The sequence below is a fragment of the Panthera onca genome, chromosome C1 (genome assembly GCF_046562875.1).
Source record: "Panthera onca isolate mPanOnc1 chromosome C1, mPanOnc1 haplotype 2, whole genome shotgun sequence".
NCBI classification, from domain to species: domain Eukaryota; kingdom Metazoa; phylum Chordata; class Mammalia; order Carnivora; family Felidae; genus Panthera; species Panthera onca.
In genome coordinates, this window is record NC_138346.1 from 79,707,936 (window position 1) to 79,727,294 (window position 19,359).

Genomic DNA, 19,359 nt, shown 5'->3' on the forward strand with positions numbered 1-19,359 from the left:
GTGAACACCAGTGCAGAGTGCACACATGTGGAAATGATCAGAGATCACACTGCATGCAGGGGTTTGAGTGATGAGCCAGAGACAGTTGGTGTCCTCATGAAACTTAAGAGTCCTGTGAAAAAAGCAGGCCATGCCTTAAAAGTGTAATGGTGGGCAAGACAGCCACTCTCTCCTCCCATCTTCGATCTTCATTTTAACTGGGATAAAATCCAGGTTAAATGACAGCAATACCATTGTGCATGGTTTTCCAACTTCCAGAACAAAGTATAGGCTGTCTCAGTTATAATAAATGTTTTAGTTCTGAAATTTCACTTTTTAAGACTGCCAAAGCACACTTTGCAGTTGCTATTAAACAGACAATTTTAACCTAACTCTAGGACTTTTATTTAAAAGCTTGGAAAATTTTCAACATATACAAAAGTAGAGAATCCAACTATACTCACTTCCTAGCCTCAAAAGTTTTCCATTCATGACTAATCTTGTTCTGTCTCTACCCTACCAATGCCCTCCTTCCATTACCTTAAAGTGAATCCTATTAATCACATCTTAAAACAATCACAATGGATACACCTTAAAACAGACAATCCACATCCAGGGTTCAAACTTTCCTGGCTCATCCAACTTTCTATTTCTAGCCTCCTGTTTGAAAGGCTAGACCCCCATTTTTGTCAGTACAGCGATACCAGGGAAGTCCTTTGTACAGACACCTACAAATTACACAAATGTGAAGACCTAAGGCTGCAAAGATCCTCAGTGACTAGCTGTTCATACCATCTTCAAGAGACTATAATAAAGAGAGGAACTGATGAATGAAGTTATACTGGAGTCACACAGTTCCCCTGATAACCAGTGCTCATGGTACTATTATTCAGGGCTACTCTTGTGAAATTCACGTTATGGGTTCTTCAGGTTTCCACAACTCCTAACCCCTAGTGCCTCAATGTGACCTTATTTATGACTAGGGTCCCTGCAAAAGTCAGTAGTTAAAATGAAGTGAGCTCAGAACCAACAGAACTGATGTCTATAAAAGAAGTCTGGACAAATACACACACATGGAGAACACCAGGTGAAGATAAAAGTGGAGATCAGAGCAAAGCTTCTACATGCCAATCCAAATATTGCTAGGAAAGCACCAGAAGCTAGAGAAGCACGGAGGTCTTCCTCACAGCCCTTACAAAAAACCAACCCTGCCAACAACTGGTCTCAAGGCTTCGAGCTTCCAGAACTGTGAGACAATAAATTTCTGTTGTTTAAGCCACTCCGTTTGTGACTCTTTGTTATAGCAGCCATAGTAAACTAATACAGTATTTTTCAGTATCATTAAGTCTATTCAATTTTAATATAGATATGTTATCTAGAAGTGTGAAACCTATAAAACTAGGACAAGAAAAAGAACCTCTTCTAAGGCTATGATAGGCCATAAAATATGAATAGCTCATGTGTTTCTGGAGGGACAGTGTTCACTTTATGTATGTTGATTATGCTAATCTTATGAATTTCAAAGCAAAAACAAAACAAAAACAGTGCCAGAATTGCTTAGTTTTTATAGTTTTATTTCAGATTAAAGTGCATTTCTTTAAAAATGTTTCAATATCCAGTTTCAATTGGCAAGTGATAACAGCTCTCAATAGATCATGAAAAGTTTTATGGTGGGTAAGACAGAGATTCTCCCTCCTTGAATCCGATCATAATGAACCTGAAAATAAACTTTTAATATTGGTCTACCTGCTTCAAACACTGTATAAAGCATTACACAAATAATACTGACTACATCCTTATTTCCCAAATACTAGTGCAGTTAATTGAGTGATGAACAGGTACTTCTGTGAAATTTCAACTTAAGTCATTTGACTTATCAAATATAAATATTTTCAATGTAAAACTAAGTTCTCTTCGAGTTTATCAAGTGGTGGGAACAAAAATTATCATAGGCTAATAAATGACTGATTTGGCTTCTCTCAGTCTAAGTGCATTTAGTCAAGTCTATCCACAGGAGGTAGTGTTAAGATAGATTGAAAGCATTAATTCCTCACCAACACAGAAAGCAAACTCCCTAAACTCCCAATTTATTTCACAGGAATGACAGAACCACTGAATGTCAGATGCCTTTCCCTCACATCAACGCCCCTCAACATCCATGGCAAACACAGAACTATAATCTGAGTTTAAATAGGAGGAAAAAAGTATACATAAAGAGTACCAGTACCTCCTAGTATATATGTATTTGAGCAATATTGTTAAGATATAAGTGGAATCAGGAGAACACATTTTTGTAAAATCTAAGTAACAACAATAAATTAAGGATTTAAGGAAGCAAGATCCCCGTTTTGCCATTTAGAAGCAAATGACCAAATGGACTTACGTGCCATATATGAACAAATATACCCTTTGTACCAGGGAACAGTAAACTTTATGCAAAAGGGCCAAATATGTGAACATTAGGTGTTAATAGGCCATACAGTCTGTCACATTACTCCAATCTACTGTTGCAGCAGGAAGGCAGCCAAAGACAGTATGTAGATAAACATGGCTGTGTCCCAATAAAACCTTATTACTGGCACTGAAATTTTAATTTCATCTTTCATGTGTCACAAAATATTACTTTTTTCTTTTCCAACCTTTTAGAAAATGTACAAACTATTCCTACCTCTCAGGAAGTATAAAAAACAGGTGGCAGGCTATAGTTTTTTGACCTGTTCATAAAAACTTACTAGGTTAGGACTGACATCTTTCAGTTTCTACACTCAAATTCTTTGTTAATTTCATTCTTCTTTTAGAAAATTCCCATTCTACAAAAATAAAAATTTCTTTAGACATCTAATTACTCAATTATCAAAACAGCTATTACACAATATTCCATTTTCCATTCCGTGACTTTATTTTGAAAGTGAACTTCCTAGTTATACCCAATTTATTCATTTAAGGAATGATTCTGCCTATTGTTGGAAGTCGTTTTATCTACTGTTTTGGGGGGGCAGAATATTAGATAACGTGTATATATATATTTTAAGATTTTATGTTTAAGTTATCTGTACACCCAACATAGGGCTCGAACCCACAACCCTGAGCTCAGGAGTTGCATGCTCTACCAGTGACCGAGCCAGATGAGTAACCCATAAATAATGTAGATCTCAATTATTCAGGGTATTTATTAGTACCAGTTCTGGTACTATGTGTATAGGATATAAGATAACTACCAGCTATTTTCAAAGTATATAGGACTGTTCCTATACTAAAAGGCTATATACTTCTCTTATTCCATGTGATATCAATTTAAAATATTGCCTTCAATCTTATACTCTCAGGTAAAGGGAGAGATTATCTTTTCTTCTAATGGTATACTTCAAGAAAGTAAGCATTTACAGCTTGGCACTTCATGTTTGGTTTTAAATATTCTTTGGTATTTAAAGAAAAAAATGGTTAAGACCATGTTATAAAATTTAACATTCTATTAAAGAACTGAGTGAATACTCAATTCTACTCTTAAATATCTAAGGATCTTCAAATCCTCGTGACTCAGATTTTAATACATACTTTCAAAAAGCAATATACAGGGGCACCTGGGTGGCTCAGTTACGTGTCTGACTTTGGCTTAGGTCACAATCTCAGAGTTCATGAGTTCGAGCCCCACATCGGGCTCTGTGCTGACAGAGCCTGGAGCCTACTTTGGATTCTGTGTGTGTCTCTCTCTGCCCTTCCCTGCTTGTGCTCTCTCTCAAAAATAAATGAACATTTAAAAAAAATTAAAAAAAAAAAAAAGCAATATACAAAGGCTGGCATATAACAGACATTATCATCAACTGGACCATTGCAAACCAAAGCCCAGATTTATTTTACAGATTAAAAAAAAAAAAAAAAATCAACAAATTTTGATAAATCAATTTAAAAAACCCATTACCTAACTTCTGGCTACATTTTCTTAAGTGCTCGGAAGGAGTGCAATCCACACAAAAAGCATTTAAAATATGTTAGGGAAACACAACATAACAATGCCCAGAGAAACTCATTTTTTGGGAAAAATTATTTGTTTTTCAAACACCATTTTAAGATGACACAAACTGTCAACAATGTAATGGCAAAGTAACCAGAAGTCTTTAGTAAAATGACAACTCACATCTTTTAGGACTTATTTTGGTACTGCTAACTTTACTGCCAAGTTAATCTTAATTAGGGGTAGTCTGTTTTCAATGTTTATTAGTAAAATATGAAGCCCCATAACTTAGAAGGCAAGATTTAGAGACTAAATACATTCCTAATATTTGAAATTTTACTTTTATATTAGAAAAATGAGAAAATAATCCACATACACTAATGAAAAAGGTTCAAATCGTCTAATCTGCTTAGTAAGGTTCTTTACAATACGAAATATAGAACTGCCTACTTAAAAACATAAATCTCTCCAATACCGTAAATCTTCCATATTTAAAAAAGGCTCCAAATGAGGCAAAATTCTACCTTTAACTCTTGAAAAAACTTTGAACTTTAATTTGAAGGCTTCAAGACCAGTCTGTACCCTCAAACATAAATCTGAAAAAAAATTATTTTAAAAAATACTAGTCTTTATCTTTTGTAGCAACAATTCCTGGGATTTAAACCTGCTTGAGTTATTATCACCTAATTCGCAGCCTGAAGCATCTTAGGCCTACCCACAGACATGAGCATTTGTATGGATCATGTGGAAATTTTTGGCCATGAACTATTAGGCCTCAAGCCCAGAAATGCTGAATCATAATCTGCATTTTCATACATACAGGCCAAATTTGAGAAGCACTGTTAAAAGTCAAAACTTTAATGTTTGTATACAATGTACATAACCTTTCTGATGGCTTAGGAATAAAACAGACAAGGGTTGTGCTATTGAGCAAACAGCTCTCTCCCTTCCACCAAAATCGTAATATTGTCAATAGCTGCTATTTTATGACCTCCTAGCCCAGCTGCAAAGTATCTCCCTGAAAATCAATTAACAAAGAATGTTAAGACGGAAACTAGGCCCTTCTTACTGGGTTGTAAAGTCAAGTTGGAAAAGAATGGCATTAAGGGAAAATGTGACCCCTTTGACTCACATTTTCTGTTAAATTCCAAGAAAGGTTTTCTAAATGGCACTTATTTTTAATTATTTTAATTAAAAAATTTTTTAATTTTTTAGAAAAATGCTAATTGTAAATTTTACACACACACACACAAAGACACACCCCTCTCCCATTTTCCCCCTAATTTTGTTTCTTGCCCTGCCACTTTTATTTTAGGCAAAACATAATCCAAATTGCTTGACATTTTTATGGTTCTTAAAATATAACAGAATCCCTGACTACTTTCAAGGTGTAAAACCCGATTCATCTTAGACAATATGGATTAGAACAAAAGCTCCATACCATTCAACAATGGCTTTCAAACTTGTTCAAATGTCACAGCATTTTGAGAATGGGCTCACTGCAATGCTGAAAATTTAAATCCACTATACAAAGTCCATTTGGAACATAAATTGTACTATGCTTCTGCAAGCAACCAGATTCTTTTCATAAATGCATAAAATAAAGAAATCACATTTAGATTCTCTTACTAATATTTGCCATTTGTTTTATTAACCCTTAGAAAATAGCTGGAAAACTGATGTTATTTTAATAGTGAAACAACACACTGAAACTGATCAAGGAGTGTTAATACTTTTTGCTATTCAGGAATCATTCAGGGGAAAATGTGCAGAAACATTTAAGGCAAGAATATTAAAATTAAGGTGCCTCAAATATACACTTACAACTATATCAGGAATGAAGATTTAGAAAGCTGGTTTCTGCCTTCAAAAAACATTTTAAAATACATCCTTGTGCAACTATAACATTTGAAAATTAATAGCTGTGCTTGTATCAAATTCAGTGATTTAAGTAAATGATAATCATTTTAGTCACATTTTCTGCTATACTGTTCATGTTCCCTAGAACTCATTTCACCAACCAGTTAACACAAACATTAAGACACAGTAAGAAATAAGCCAATTTTAACTCTCCAAACAAACACATACACACACACACCTTCTTACATCTGTTAACTAAAAAAACTTACGTGCCTCTTTACTATAAAAAAGAATCTGGGAAAAGAGAGACGATATAAACTACTATTTTATAATTATGAAATTGACACCAACTTTGCTGGCTGACTGGTGGTCCCCTTCTGAGTATTATAAGAATTAACTAGACACAAGGATTAAACTTGCTGTAACTTGCTGAATAATGTGTGCCTTTTCAATCTGGTTAAGTTCTGAATAAAGGATGAAACTGAGGTCACTCACTCATTCTATTCAGAGAGCAAATGAGATATTCTCACTGTGAAGAGACGAAACAAATGTGGGAAGTCAGGCACTAATACTAGATGGTAAAATTTACAAACGTTTTAATTATATACACCCTATTCTTTTAAACTATGCAAAACATACATATTTCAAAAGAACAATTTCAAATTTCTTCCAAGTTTGCTTTAGGTATAGGTGAAAAGAGCAGATAAAGTCTAGATTTCTTATAGTCCAAGTTGTAACAAAAATAGTCATACTAACTCTCCATTAAAAAGAAATGTGATGAAGCACGTTTTCTAGTGGTGGACACCCTCCTTCCAAAAAAAAAAAAAAAAGTATAGGTATGAATAGCAAAGTTCTTATGTAACACTTTCTCATTTCTATAACTCATTCTGGTTACTTTAGAAAATAAACTCATGTTTTTACTAAGACTACTAAGTACAAAACTATTTGTATTTGTAGATACAGAATCCTACAATCATCTGCAGCAAGCCCACAAATCACTTCTAACTGTCCATACTGATCTCTCAGCATTTAATATATACAAAATAGGTTTCTATTAAACAAAGGTATTCACAAGTAGCTGCAGGAAAATTCATGCCATTAACAAAGGCTGAAATTTATAAATTAAAAACATTTAAATCTATACATAATGTACAAATAGTCATGCATTTTAAAATGAATGGGGTAGGTCTCAAACGACTAAATTTTCACCAATGCTGTTGCACAAATATTTGCTAATGCAAATGAATGGAATTTTAGTAAATTCGGCTTTAATATATTAACCCCAAAAGTTGCAACTTTTGGTATTTTTTTGAAATGTGTCCAAAATTGACATCTGCGAAAAAAACATTTCAATTCTTCTGCATCTCCTTTGAGGTGTTCTACAAAGAACAAATTTCTTAAACCTCAGGCACAACAAATATAAATTAAAAAAAAAAAAAGTATAAACAGTTTTACCAGTTCAGCAAAAATTCAAATAGAAATGTTCAATTTTACTTAAAATAACGTATTTTACATGAACATTTCATCAGAATATCCAGGAGTTTAAGACGTGTAAAATAAAATGCTTTTGTTTCTAGTTTTTGCTTTTCAGGTTTCAGCAAGGTATTTAAATTTTTCAAAAAGCTATGCATAGCAGCCAAGAAAATGTATGAACAAAAATTTTACATATGAACTTACAAACTGAACTTACGTAATAAGTCACAGCCCTTCAGGGTTTGAAATATCAACTTTGCAAACAGTCAGACTGAAACTGTGCTGTATTTCAGAACTTATTTTATGAATCAAAAAAATCCAGTGATGTTAAAAAAACAAAAAACCTTCAATTTTCTCTTAAGATACTAAATGGAATTTTCATGGGCTGGTGACCTCCAGCGTGACTGCAAATTTTTTATTATTGAGTTTGCCATGCTACCAAGTTTCTCATGCATTTCAAACAGCTGGCTTCCTGAATAATTATGGAGATCTTCTGAATCCAGTTGAACAGCAAGTGCACTAATCTGTGCCATAAGATTTTTAGGTAATGAAGTTTCTAAAGCAACAGGATCAATTAAATCTAAAAAGAAAAAGAAAAAAAGCACAATTTATCCGAGATAAAAATTAAGTTGTATATATCTCTTTTTACGTTAATACAAAGTTTAAGTACCTAGGATTTAAGTTGGGAGTGCAGGCTGTATCCCTGCTCCTCAAAAGGAAAAGGCCAACAGAAACATCTACCATAGTTTGTTCTGTGCCATTAAAGAAATGGTCAGGCAATTTCATTTTTATTAACAGCGTAACTGGAACACAATGTTTAGTTTATATCCCTATTTAAGACCTTGATGGAATAGCAGTTAACAATTAGATAAAAACAACTAGGCATACTTGAAGTCAAATCAGTTGCTTTCTCATGCACCTGGCCACTAGCACAACAACACCACAAAAACTGGTCAAATTAACAGAGCATGGTCAAATTAAAACTAGAACAATAACAATATTTCTTCAAATTAGCTGATCCTATAAATAAAATTGTCCCACTTTGTTAAAATATACCTGAGGCAAGTCTTTCTTCATCAGAAGGGAGAGATTTAGTTTGTATTCCATTTATTGTTTTTTCAGAAATATCAAAAACTGGGATCTCTTCTAGTCCACGAGACTTTACCTTGATTATACATTCAGGCCAGTAAAAAAAAAAACAAAATCAACAAATTGGAAAGTTGTTTTTAAAACGACTAAAAAACACTAAAGCTGGAAAAAAATCTGACATAGTATGTTTCCCAGCCTATCACATGACTATTAACTTAGCTAATAATACTGCTAAGAAACTATGTTCTACTTACGACACAAAAAGCAGGATTACAAAGTGTTTTCTCAAAGAGCTGATTAGGAATTCATATTTTCTAATGGACTTCTTAAGAGAAATCCATGATAGCCAAGAAAATTACATTATATTTCCCAAGTTTAGAAGCATGGGAAAAGAAAACCCAAGGAAGAGATTTCTAAACTTTAAATAACATACAGAATTTATATGAAGATTTTATATTTTCATACAATAGAATATTATTTAGCCATAAAGAAGAATGAAATACTGATACATGTGAACTTTGAAAACATTATGCTCAAGGAAGCCAGTCACAAAAGACCACAGGTTTCATGAACCCAGTTTTGTGAAATGCCCACAACAGGCAAGTCTATAGAGAAAAAAAAATCAGTGGGGGGGTGAGAATGAGGAGTGATTGCTAAGGGCTATACAGGATTTCATTCTGGGGAGGTAATACATGCTCTAAAATTAGATCATGGTGACAACTGTGTAACTCTGTGAATATACTAAAAATCAATTGTGTGCTCTGGATGGGCCTTACAGTATATCAATGTATTTCAATAAAACCACTTTTAAAAAATGTTAATTTTCAGAGACAAATCCCAGGGCCCACAGACCACTGAGTATACTTCAGACACTGAGCTCCTGATCTTTGAGACTGAAAATTACTAATATAGTCTTTGTTTGTTTGTTTTTTTAACAGGTTTTTAAAGATCACAAATAATCTTTCAATCAAAGACTTTCAAGAAAATAGAAGTCTTCAGTAGTAAGGTGCAGTCTCAGAAATTCTAACATAAACACTGGTTTTTCAATCTTAACATCTCCCCCCCCCACATTTATTCACAATTTTGCATAATCTCAATGGACACATAAAGGGTCTCTGAATGGGTTTCAGTACAATCTAAATCCTTCTGAAATAATATACAGAATCTTCTGTATATATTATGGGCAGGCGGGGGGGGGGGGGGGGTGGGGGGGGTGGGTGGACAATCTTCAAAAATGTCTATAAGCCAAAATATGTGCAGAAAGTTGATAAGAGCAAGAAAAATTAGTCCCAGTCGTCTTGGATATCAAGACCAAAGTACTGTTGATTACAAATTTTCAAGATTTTTATTACAATGTTTAGATTTGAACGACCAGGTTTTAGGAATAGCAGCCACAGAACCACAATCACGAATTTGGTGGAAACGAATGAGACAAGGGGGTAGGAGAACTGAAGAAGAGATGCATTACACAAAGACAGTATACAAACTCAAGAAGCCAACTTTGTCTATAAAATTATAAAGTGACCTTCTAAGTTACTCTTACCTGGGGGCGGGGGGTGGGGGGGGGTGGAGGGGAGGTGACATAAAATGAGTTTTTAAGCAACAGTACAAACTTCTGTAATTGTACTGCTAAATCATTTATCTATACATGATTTATTAACATTGAAGTTTACCTGTTGCTCATGATAAACTCTGAGAGCCTTTTTTACATTGGACACTTTTGGAGAACGGATAGGAAGAGTTTTTATTTCAGATGCTGTAAGAGTACTCAAATCACCAATTGTTTTTATATTCTTAGCTCTAATGAGCTGTCCCAGTCCTCTTGCCCTAAAGAGGTAAGAGAAAAAGGAGAAATACGTCATCATATAGTTTTATAGCTATTTTTTAATGTTTACTTATCTTTTAAAGTTTACTTATTTATTTTGAAAGAGCACGAGTGGGGGAAGGGGAAGAGACAGAGGGAGAGAGAATCCCAAGCAGGCTCTGCATTGTTAGCGCAGAGCCCAATGCAAAGCTTGACCTCATGAACCATGAGATCAAGACCTGAGCTGAAGTCAGATGCTTAACAGACTGAGCCACCCAGGCGCCCTAAAGTTTGTTTATTTTTGAGAGAGAGAGCTCAAATGGGGAAGGGGTAGAGACACACACACACACACACACACACACACACAGAAGCTGAAGTAGGCTCCAGGCTCTGAGCTGTCAGCACAGAGCCTGATGTGGGGCTCTAACCCAAGAACCTTGAGATCATGACATAAGCCAAAGTCAGACACTTAACTGACTAAGCCAACCAGGCAACTCTATAGTTATTCTATTTGTGATGGCCTATCCAGTTGAATTTCCTGACTTATGCTCAGTCATAACTGCATTTATACAGGCACACTTAACCCACTCTGAGGATAGCCACATGTACATTTAAGTTAAAACAAAATTTGAATTTGACATGTTTGTCCAGCTTAAGCAATAGCAGTAGACACAGACTAAACCCAATGTGTGTCAGTCAGATTTCACCTACATTATGATTTAATGGCTACCTGACTTTGGTGGATTAACTTTTGTAAACTTCATCTTATAAAGTGGAAAATAATAAATATACTCCTTATGGGACTTATAATTAGGATTAAATAAGAACATATGCAAAGAGTTCAGCATAGTACCTGGCAAATATTGAGCACAATTATCTTAGACATTAGTTAATTATGATAGATGCTTCTCTGATTGCCCTATCTGCCTCATCTTCCCAGATAAATTTTTATTTTTCAAATAAAATGTGTGAAAGTGCATGTAAATCAGTTCTAAATAGGAGAACCTCATTTAACTTTTCCTCTTAAACAAGTGGCATCTTGAAGTATTAGACCAGTATAAATAACTCCTTACCATATATTTGATGTAATCTGAGGTAAAATGATATCAACTGGAGCCACACAGTTCACCAAAGCTGGGTAAACACTTTCTGCTGGACACGGCACAGGTTCTTTAGCCATTTCTGTAATCTTAGAATAAATTTCAAAAGCCGTTAAACAGAGGTCACCTGACTGAACATGAAAAATAAAGTTGCATGAAAACTAAAGCACTTCTTACTAAACACTTCTTTGAGCTCTTAAATTTAGGGCTACGTGATCCTGAGGACAGAAATCCTTTGGTTGAAGTGGCATTATGCTAGACAGAAGAAAGAAGAGAAAAAAAAAACTCACTCAGAACCCTAGAAACTCTAATTTTATAATTTTATTACTTAGATTGCAGTAATTTCCTAAAATTTTGAGAAAATGAAAAAATGTAATCAACTATTACCTAATCAATTACTTGCTGTCTTACTGTCTCTTCCCATTCTTCGTGTTTGCTTACCATGTCACAGACAAAACAATACATCCAAACCAAAGAAATTTTGTTCTTTACTATTTTTAAGACAAATTATACTTAACTCATTTCTATGCCTGAATACATATATGCATATTTCAAAGCCTACAGCTTACCTTAGATTGTGTAAGTGAAGTTTTAACACTTTTTACTGTGGGAGAATTATTTGAAGAATGGGATCTAACGATAGAGCATCGCCTATCAATGTCATCTGCCAATCCTGCTTGGTATATTGGATCTGCAAAGGAGACACGGCGAACCTGAAAACACAGGTCATGTTTTTATTTAACATAATTAAAGTTAAAAAAAATTCACACCATAAATTCTCATTATCAGGCCTCCCTGAAATAGAATGTGGGTTTAGAAGCTTAATTTACTTCAGTAGAAGCCAACTGCACATTGCTGTAGTTCTTCCTAATGGCTGCTTTCATAGATATTACTTAATACCACAGATCATTCCAATCATCCATGTTCTAAATAGTCTCTACATAATATATACCAACAAAGACTGAAACAGGGACAGTGGCAGAAACAATGAAATTGTATGCAGCAGTTGAAATTGTATCATCAAATTCTACTCACTTTGTAGGCTTACTACAGTAACTTAAAAAAAATAAGGTAAAGAGGTAGAAATGGTACTAACTGGGCTCTGGTGTGTCTTACTAACCTCTGTTCTAAACTCTTTGAGGATACCAGAATCACAGCAACTGAGTGGCAATTTTTGTCTTTCTTAGTCCCAGCATGAAGTCATTTTAGCTTCTACTAAACTCTTATGATGTGTTCATTCATTCAGCTATTTGATATAAATACACAATAGAGCATTTATGCCATTAACTATATATATATAGCTTCCTCACGTTATGAGCAAAACAAAAAAACTATCATGAGAAATCCTCATATATATATATATGTATATATATATATATATATACATACATATATATATATATACATACATATATATATACATACATACATATATATATATATATATATATATGCCCAAGAATGGGCAGATTCTGTATGTATTTGCTATAGGAAACTACAATGTCTTACTGTTGCCTACATAAAAATTAAATATGAGGTACTATCAAGCAAAACATAACTAGTTAACTTTTATCACCAATCTAAAATATATATACAGAAGAAAAATAAATTATACTGAAGAAAAAGCATTCTATCTTCATACTTTTCAAAGACTTCTATGGACAACTTAATTAAACTTAAGATACTTACAAAACACACACACACACACACACATACATACATACACACACAGCCTCAAAATAAAAGCAAAGCAAAACAAAACCAAAAAACTGAACTGTCAGTGTAAGAATTTTTGGTGTATTTGAGAAGTCTTCACAATGTCCTTGCTAAAGGCAAAATTAAGTATATCTTAGGTCTATAAAGCATGTTTGTATATATAAACACACATATTCTGCAGTAAATGGCAGATTCAATTTTAAAGTTAAAGAATGCTCACATCATACCTTTTCAGAACTTCTTTGCTAAGCAGAGGACAAGCTCAGCTACGTACGCATGTGTAACTTTTCCTTTTTTAATTTATTCAATCAACAAACTATGTGTAAGTTATAGGGTCAGGAGCTAAATCAGATACACAGATAATCGATTTTCACAAACTAAAGGAGTGACTTTAGTGAAGATGGGGAAATAAAATTAGAAATGCAATCCCATCCAGAAATTGATAAAGGCACAGCCTGAGACTTTTTCGTTGTAAGGTCTGGAAATGAGTTTATATAAACACTTCAATGTGAAACAGACCATACAATGTCCTACCACACAGTAAATGCTAACTAAAGCTGTTTTACCACCATTTCTAAATGCTTCCTCATGTTATGAACAAAACAAACAAAAAAATTATGAGAAATCCTCACCAATTCTGCAAAAGGTGAAAAATGTACATGGCTGAAAATCTTCAGTGTCCTCAAGTAAAGACAGATCTAAGTCCCCTTTTATCAACACTTTTCCTTCTGCCTGCCCTTTTCCCTAGTCACCTTGGTAAACATTCAAAAATAAGTGGCCTAATATTCTGTCATTCAACAGGTGTCACTGTATGACCAAAATACTCAAAGTAAATATGGGCTAATTAATATTCAACCTCAATTCCCCTACCTTGTGAACAGGTGACGATATCTCATCTTCATGTGGTCTTTTTAATCCTCTCTTTAAAATGCTGGTGGATGGAGAAGCCAAAGGAGACCAGACACAGCGTGTCTGCATGCCACTAGGACTGCCATTTGCTGATAGAAGTAAAGGATCAAGTTCCCTTAATTTTTGAGGAGATGCATTATTGTCTTCTGTTATTAGTTCGGAGATGGCTGTTTCAGATGTCAGAGACTGTGAGGTTTCCTCCACTTTCTCTGAAGTATGGTGAATTTCTTGTAAAATTTCATCATTCCCTTCTACCATTTGATTGTCATCTAATGTTGTTTCTTCAGACTTACTAAGTTCAATATTTGCTTCAGTTTTATTAGAGTCCACCTTTCCTTCTTCAATACTCATCTCAAGGGTGTTGAAAATAAAGCTGTCGATTCCCATAGTCAATGTCTTTGTATTGGCCTGTACAAGCTTAGTAGATATTTTAGTCGTCAAGTCCCCATCCTCTGTTTCACTGACTTGGTCAGCTTCAGCATTTACCTCACTAATCACTGTCTCTTCATAATTTTCCATTTTAGCATTCATTTCTTCAGATGAGTTTGGACTAGATTCATCACTTCCTTCATCTAATTCCCCAAGTGCTGTTTGTTCAGGTATCTCTGCCTGAGCACTCACTTTTATAGGTGTGGTATCATCAGAATAACCAATACCAGAATTAAATTCTTTAGTTACTGTTTCTTCGGCATTCGGTTCTTCAGCTGCCTCTGCTTCAGAGTTATCACATCTTTCACTGTTTATCTCCATTACCTCTTCTTCAAAAACAACAGTTTTGGCATCCTTTTGTTCAGATAAGCCTGCTTCAGATTGATCACTTTCTGTATCCAATTCAACAGCTTCTACTACTTCTGGATTAAATATTGCTTCAGCTTCACATGCATTTGTTTCAACACTGGCAATGTTCTCTATTGTTAGTTCCTTCTCCAGGACAGCCTCTGGCTTTTCTTTGTTAATCTCCAAAGTAGAATATTCCAGTGAATTATCTCTGGAATCATCTAAAGATGGGCCAACAGTTTTACATTTTTTATTGGACGGCCCTTGGCTCTCAGGAGATGTTGCTTCTGCAGAATTCGTATCACAAGTTTCTTGTTCAAAATTCACTACTTCGGAAGGAAGAGGGTTTTGGACAGTATCTTCTTTGAACTCAGTCTCAGATATGACTAACAAATCATTAACAGTATCATTCTCCTCCTTGAGACCCAAATGAAAATTCACAGCATGATGCTCATCTGAAAGTTTTACCTCCGAGTACAGATTAACTTTAGAAGTTTCTGATACAGGTACAGCTGTTTGCATGTCTGTCTTTTTTGTTTCAGTGACCTTTACATCGTAATTTTCCATATTCTTTAACCCAATGAGTGACTTTTCCTGAGGTTGTGATTTTTCTCCACAGCACTCACAACTTTTAGATCGCCTTACCCTCCTACTTCTCTTATGTTGGCATTCAAGTGTTTGAGAAGATTTTTCAGAAAGCAAAGAAATGTCTGATGTCCCTATTTTTGAAGATTCTCCCACACTGTTATTTTCTACAGAATCTCGTTTTTGTAATCTCTTACTGGCATTTCTAGTCCTGAGATTTGATTCTGGCACTGATGGGTTTGAAAAAGAATATTCTGCACACTTGTTGGTTTTGATTTTTCCCTCGTAAGTATTTGATACGTCATCAGAAACCTGCAATAAATCTGAAGATACTGTAGAATCTTCAAGAGTTACACTACTCTCATCTTTTTGTTCACAAATCTGAGACTTTATGTCTCGGTCTACGTCAGAATTTGCTTTACAATCAAGTGTCTGGTTTTCAATGTTTATACATTCTTGTTTTACCACTTTCTCTTCTTGATCTTCAATGTCAACACTATCGCTGCTTTTGTTTTTCCATTTTCCAGATCTCTTCTTTTTAGAACCTTCTTCTTTTGCCTCAGAACTATCAGATTCTGAGTTTTCAATGCTGGATAGTAAACCTTGGGATGCTCTTCTTGTTTGATACCGTGTTCGTCCACTTACTGGTTTTTCAGAGGACTTTTCTGCAATGTCCTGAGCACCGTCGCCCTCAGATTTAATATTCTCAAGGTCTAGCTTTCTTTTACTTTCATCAATTTCAGCATTAGTGCTGGTTTCCCCAAAAGTCTTCTCATGTAAGTTAGTTCCTTTCTCTACATTTTCCTGCACAGTTTGTTCAGAAATCAGTTTTTGCTTAAGTAACAAGTCATCTTTTACCTGCAATGGGCTCTTCTGAAGAGGTTTTTCTTCTTCTTTACGTCTCTCTTTTTTTTGATTATTTTCTTTCTCTTGGCTGTCAGTGGTGGGCTCTGCTATTTCTGAACGTCGCCTTGACGATCGTCTAAGGGTTTTTTGGCTTGGAGTTATCTGAACAGTACTATCGTCATCTACTATTTGATCTGCTGGTGTTACAGTTGGGGGTGTATTTTCTTTGGATTCTAAATTAATTCCTAATGTTTTGTCTTCTACAGTACTGTTTTCTAATAACACTGCATTTTCTATTGTTGGTTTAAGCACCGTATCCTCATACTCCATTGCAGATTCAGAGAGATGAGTATGGTTATTCTCTAACATACATTCTGTCTGATTAAGCAAACCAGGTTGGTTATTTTCTAAGGCTACCATTCCATCAACAGATTCCTGAGTATTTTTCTCCTGCTCAGATCTCATTAAGAGCTTAGACCTTTTATTCCCAGTTTGTTCACCTTTACTCGACTTTCGGCTTGATCTCTTAATTCCATGCACTATTTTTTCAGAGTCAGATTTTACAAGAGCTATTTCTCTTTTCTTTGTTTTTGATGGAATATCTGTTTTACTCATGTTTTCCTGGTTATTTTTCACTGTAACAGTTGATGACATATTATTTAAGGGAGATGGACTAAAAGGTCTATTTTCTGAACCATCAAACTTCTCCAAAGTAATAAAAGTTTGCCTCCGACTTGTAGGCTGTGGGGGAGTTCCAGAAATGATGACATTAGAAACTGAGCTACTGTTGACACCAAAAGTATTTTCTGCACTAGATGCATATTCAGTTGGTGTTTTCGTTGATGAAATTAAAGCTTTCTTTCTGGCATCATTATTACTGCTCAGTATGTCTGCGCTGGTTTCTTCAATAGAACCACTCTCATTATTTGAAAGGGAACCCTTTTCAGGATGTTCATCCATACCACAGTTTTCTGTGACATCTTGAGGAATGACAATGTCACTCTCCATTTGTTCCTCCTGCACAGAAAAGCACACACATATATAGATTAGTCTGCAAATAAGTCTGACTTTGTGAGGATATCTTAGTATAAAACTTCAGTAACTCAAAAGGTAACACTTGACTTTCAATATTTTGCAAATATTCCAAAGGTGGTGGTAGCCACCCGTTAATTTGTGTTTCTAATTATAAATATTTAAAAAAGCCAAATATATTTATTTTAAACACACAAATACCCACAAATACAATGACTACAATTCTGCCAAAGTCTGCCAATAAGAGTTAAGAGATTATACAATACATCTTAAAATTAATACACAAGACTTCATAATGGAATGGCAATTCTAAAAACCCTAAAATATGAAATACCAAATATACCTTAAATATCACCTTGGAATCTTCCTTTGATTTTTCAGTTAAAGTAGGAACTTCCCTGAAATAAAAATGTGCAAATTAAAATACTGTTTTTAAAAATTTTATTTATTCTTTTTAGAGAGAGAGAAAGAGAGTAGGGGAGAGGCAGAGAGTCAGGGAGAGACAGAATCCCAAGCAGGATCCCTGGTGTCAGCACAGAGCTCGATGTGGGGCTCAAAACGAGCTGTGAGATCATGACCTGAGCCAAAATCAGAGTCAGACAATTAACTGAGCCACCCAGCTGCCCATAAATTACTTTTAATTAAAAATTAGAAAACCAGTTACTTCAACATCTTCCATACTTACAAAGACTCTTCAGGAGTATACTGAGAAAACAAAGTATCCTGTGAAACATCCAGGTTATTATACATGGCAGGAATATCGCACCTAAAAAAGATCTTACATAAGTAACTTCAAAATGCGACATTTCTACAATTAGAAATTAAACTTAAAACTGTACATCTAATTGTCTTTTAAGAACAATATAAAATCAAGGCTTAGATGCTTATTTTCCATGAAATCATCTTCCCTATCCTCTCCTCCAACAATACCTCCATTAATGATTCACCTCTGAATTCAGAAATATTTGGTACATAACTAAGTTACCATATGCATTATGAAATGCAACCATGTATGGCACATATTTTCTGGCATTAAAATACAGATTTTACATACAGTACCTCAGTTCTAAGCAGAAAGTTATAATTGCTGCACGACATCTAAATGTGAATACAGAATATCTAATTCAAGATAAAAGGACTACAAACCTCTTTGTTTTGAGTACTTCTTTCTGATGTTCAGTTAGTATTCTTTCCTTTGCTTCTTTTCCTTCGGAAGGTATAAACACAAAGTCGACAGCCTTTTCTTCTTCCAAAGGCATTTCACTCTTTGTTTTTGGAGAAGGCGACTCTAATTTCAACTGCAAATTTTAAAAAAGCAAACGTACCAATCTCTCTTCTAGCCCTCTAGAAAAGGTCTTCAATAATGACTAAGAAGTTTGAAATTCAAATCTATATGATATCCTTGGTTAATAATTAGTACAATGTTGCTCGCTTTCATTCTACCTCTAAAAAAAATTCGGAAAGTAAAAATTATTACACCTTTTTAAAAAGTAGGCAAGTTACCAACAAAGCACAGGCAAATATGGTTTTCAGGACAACATATGAAAATCAAATGGTTTGGCAAGAGAGTGTATCACCAGCTCTCAAGCTGAAGCATAAACTAGTCAAGTAAAAGTTGCCAAAAAAATATGCACTACAGACCAAGAACACTGCTACTGTTACTTTTACTATTTTTCAATGCAATTGTTTTCATTCTATATCATAGTTGCTACCTGACTGTATTGGAGTCATTCCTTAAAACATAACATTCTTTCATTTTGCCAAAGGCCATGGTTTCAAGACTCCAGAATATCCTTATTGGACGTCACGGAAGAGACAATTATTGTCTGAAGATCAGTTGACTGGCAACTAGTTAAGATTATGAGTTTTAGATTTAGATGTCTTACCTCTGTGTTCTCTTTTACCAGAAGTTCTAAAACAGTCTCTGATGCTACCTATTCTATAATTATTCATACCTATAGTTGATTCCATTTCAAGGAACTTAACGGATTAACCATACTTAATGGATAGGTGCCTGAATTAACTATACTTAATGGATGCTACATATTAAACAGACTTAAACCTCAGGAAGAATGAATCATCTCCCAAAGTTTCTAGATTTCCATGCTATCCTAAGTTCTTTTAGACCAAACTCTCTAATTCTTCTTTAATCCTTTTATTTAGCCTTTAGTAGCTTTTTCTTCCAATTAGAAGTTATACATTCTCAAGCTACCATATAGTCTAAAAGTTCTATTAAA

General features: G+C 34.5%; 1 protein-coding gene across 6 annotated transcripts in view; it reads right to left on the reverse strand.

The window, feature by feature from the left end:
- Window positions 1–1,541: 1,541 nt before the first annotated feature.
- Window positions 1,542–19,359, reverse strand: part of RIF1 (replication timing regulatory factor 1) — a 74,446-nt gene continuing 56,628 nt past the window's right edge. For 4 of the 6 annotated variants that reach the window (XM_060626547.3, XM_060626545.3, XM_060626546.2 and 1 more), the window contains 10 exons: window positions 18,269–18,420; window positions 17,808–17,888; window positions 17,466–17,520; window positions 13,844–17,107; window positions 11,827–11,970; window positions 11,435–11,512; window positions 11,231–11,346; window positions 10,027–10,180; window positions 8,321–8,429; window positions 1,542–7,844 (listed from right to left, as the gene is read on the reverse strand). In XM_060626547.3, coding sequence (XP_060482530.2) covers window positions 7,630–7,844; window positions 8,321–8,429; window positions 10,027–10,180; window positions 11,231–11,346; window positions 11,435–11,512; window positions 11,827–11,970; window positions 13,844–17,107; window positions 17,466–17,520; window positions 17,808–17,888; window positions 18,269–18,420 — 4,368 coding nt within the window. In that variant the 3' untranslated portion in view covers window positions 1,542–7,629. The remainder of the gene's footprint in view (window positions 7,845–8,320; window positions 8,430–10,026; window positions 10,181–11,230; window positions 11,347–11,434; window positions 11,513–11,826; window positions 11,971–13,843; window positions 17,108–17,465; window positions 17,521–17,807; window positions 17,889–18,268; window positions 18,421–19,359) is intronic. The other 2 variants (XR_013557298.2, XM_060626548.3) reach the window with 2 other exon arrangements.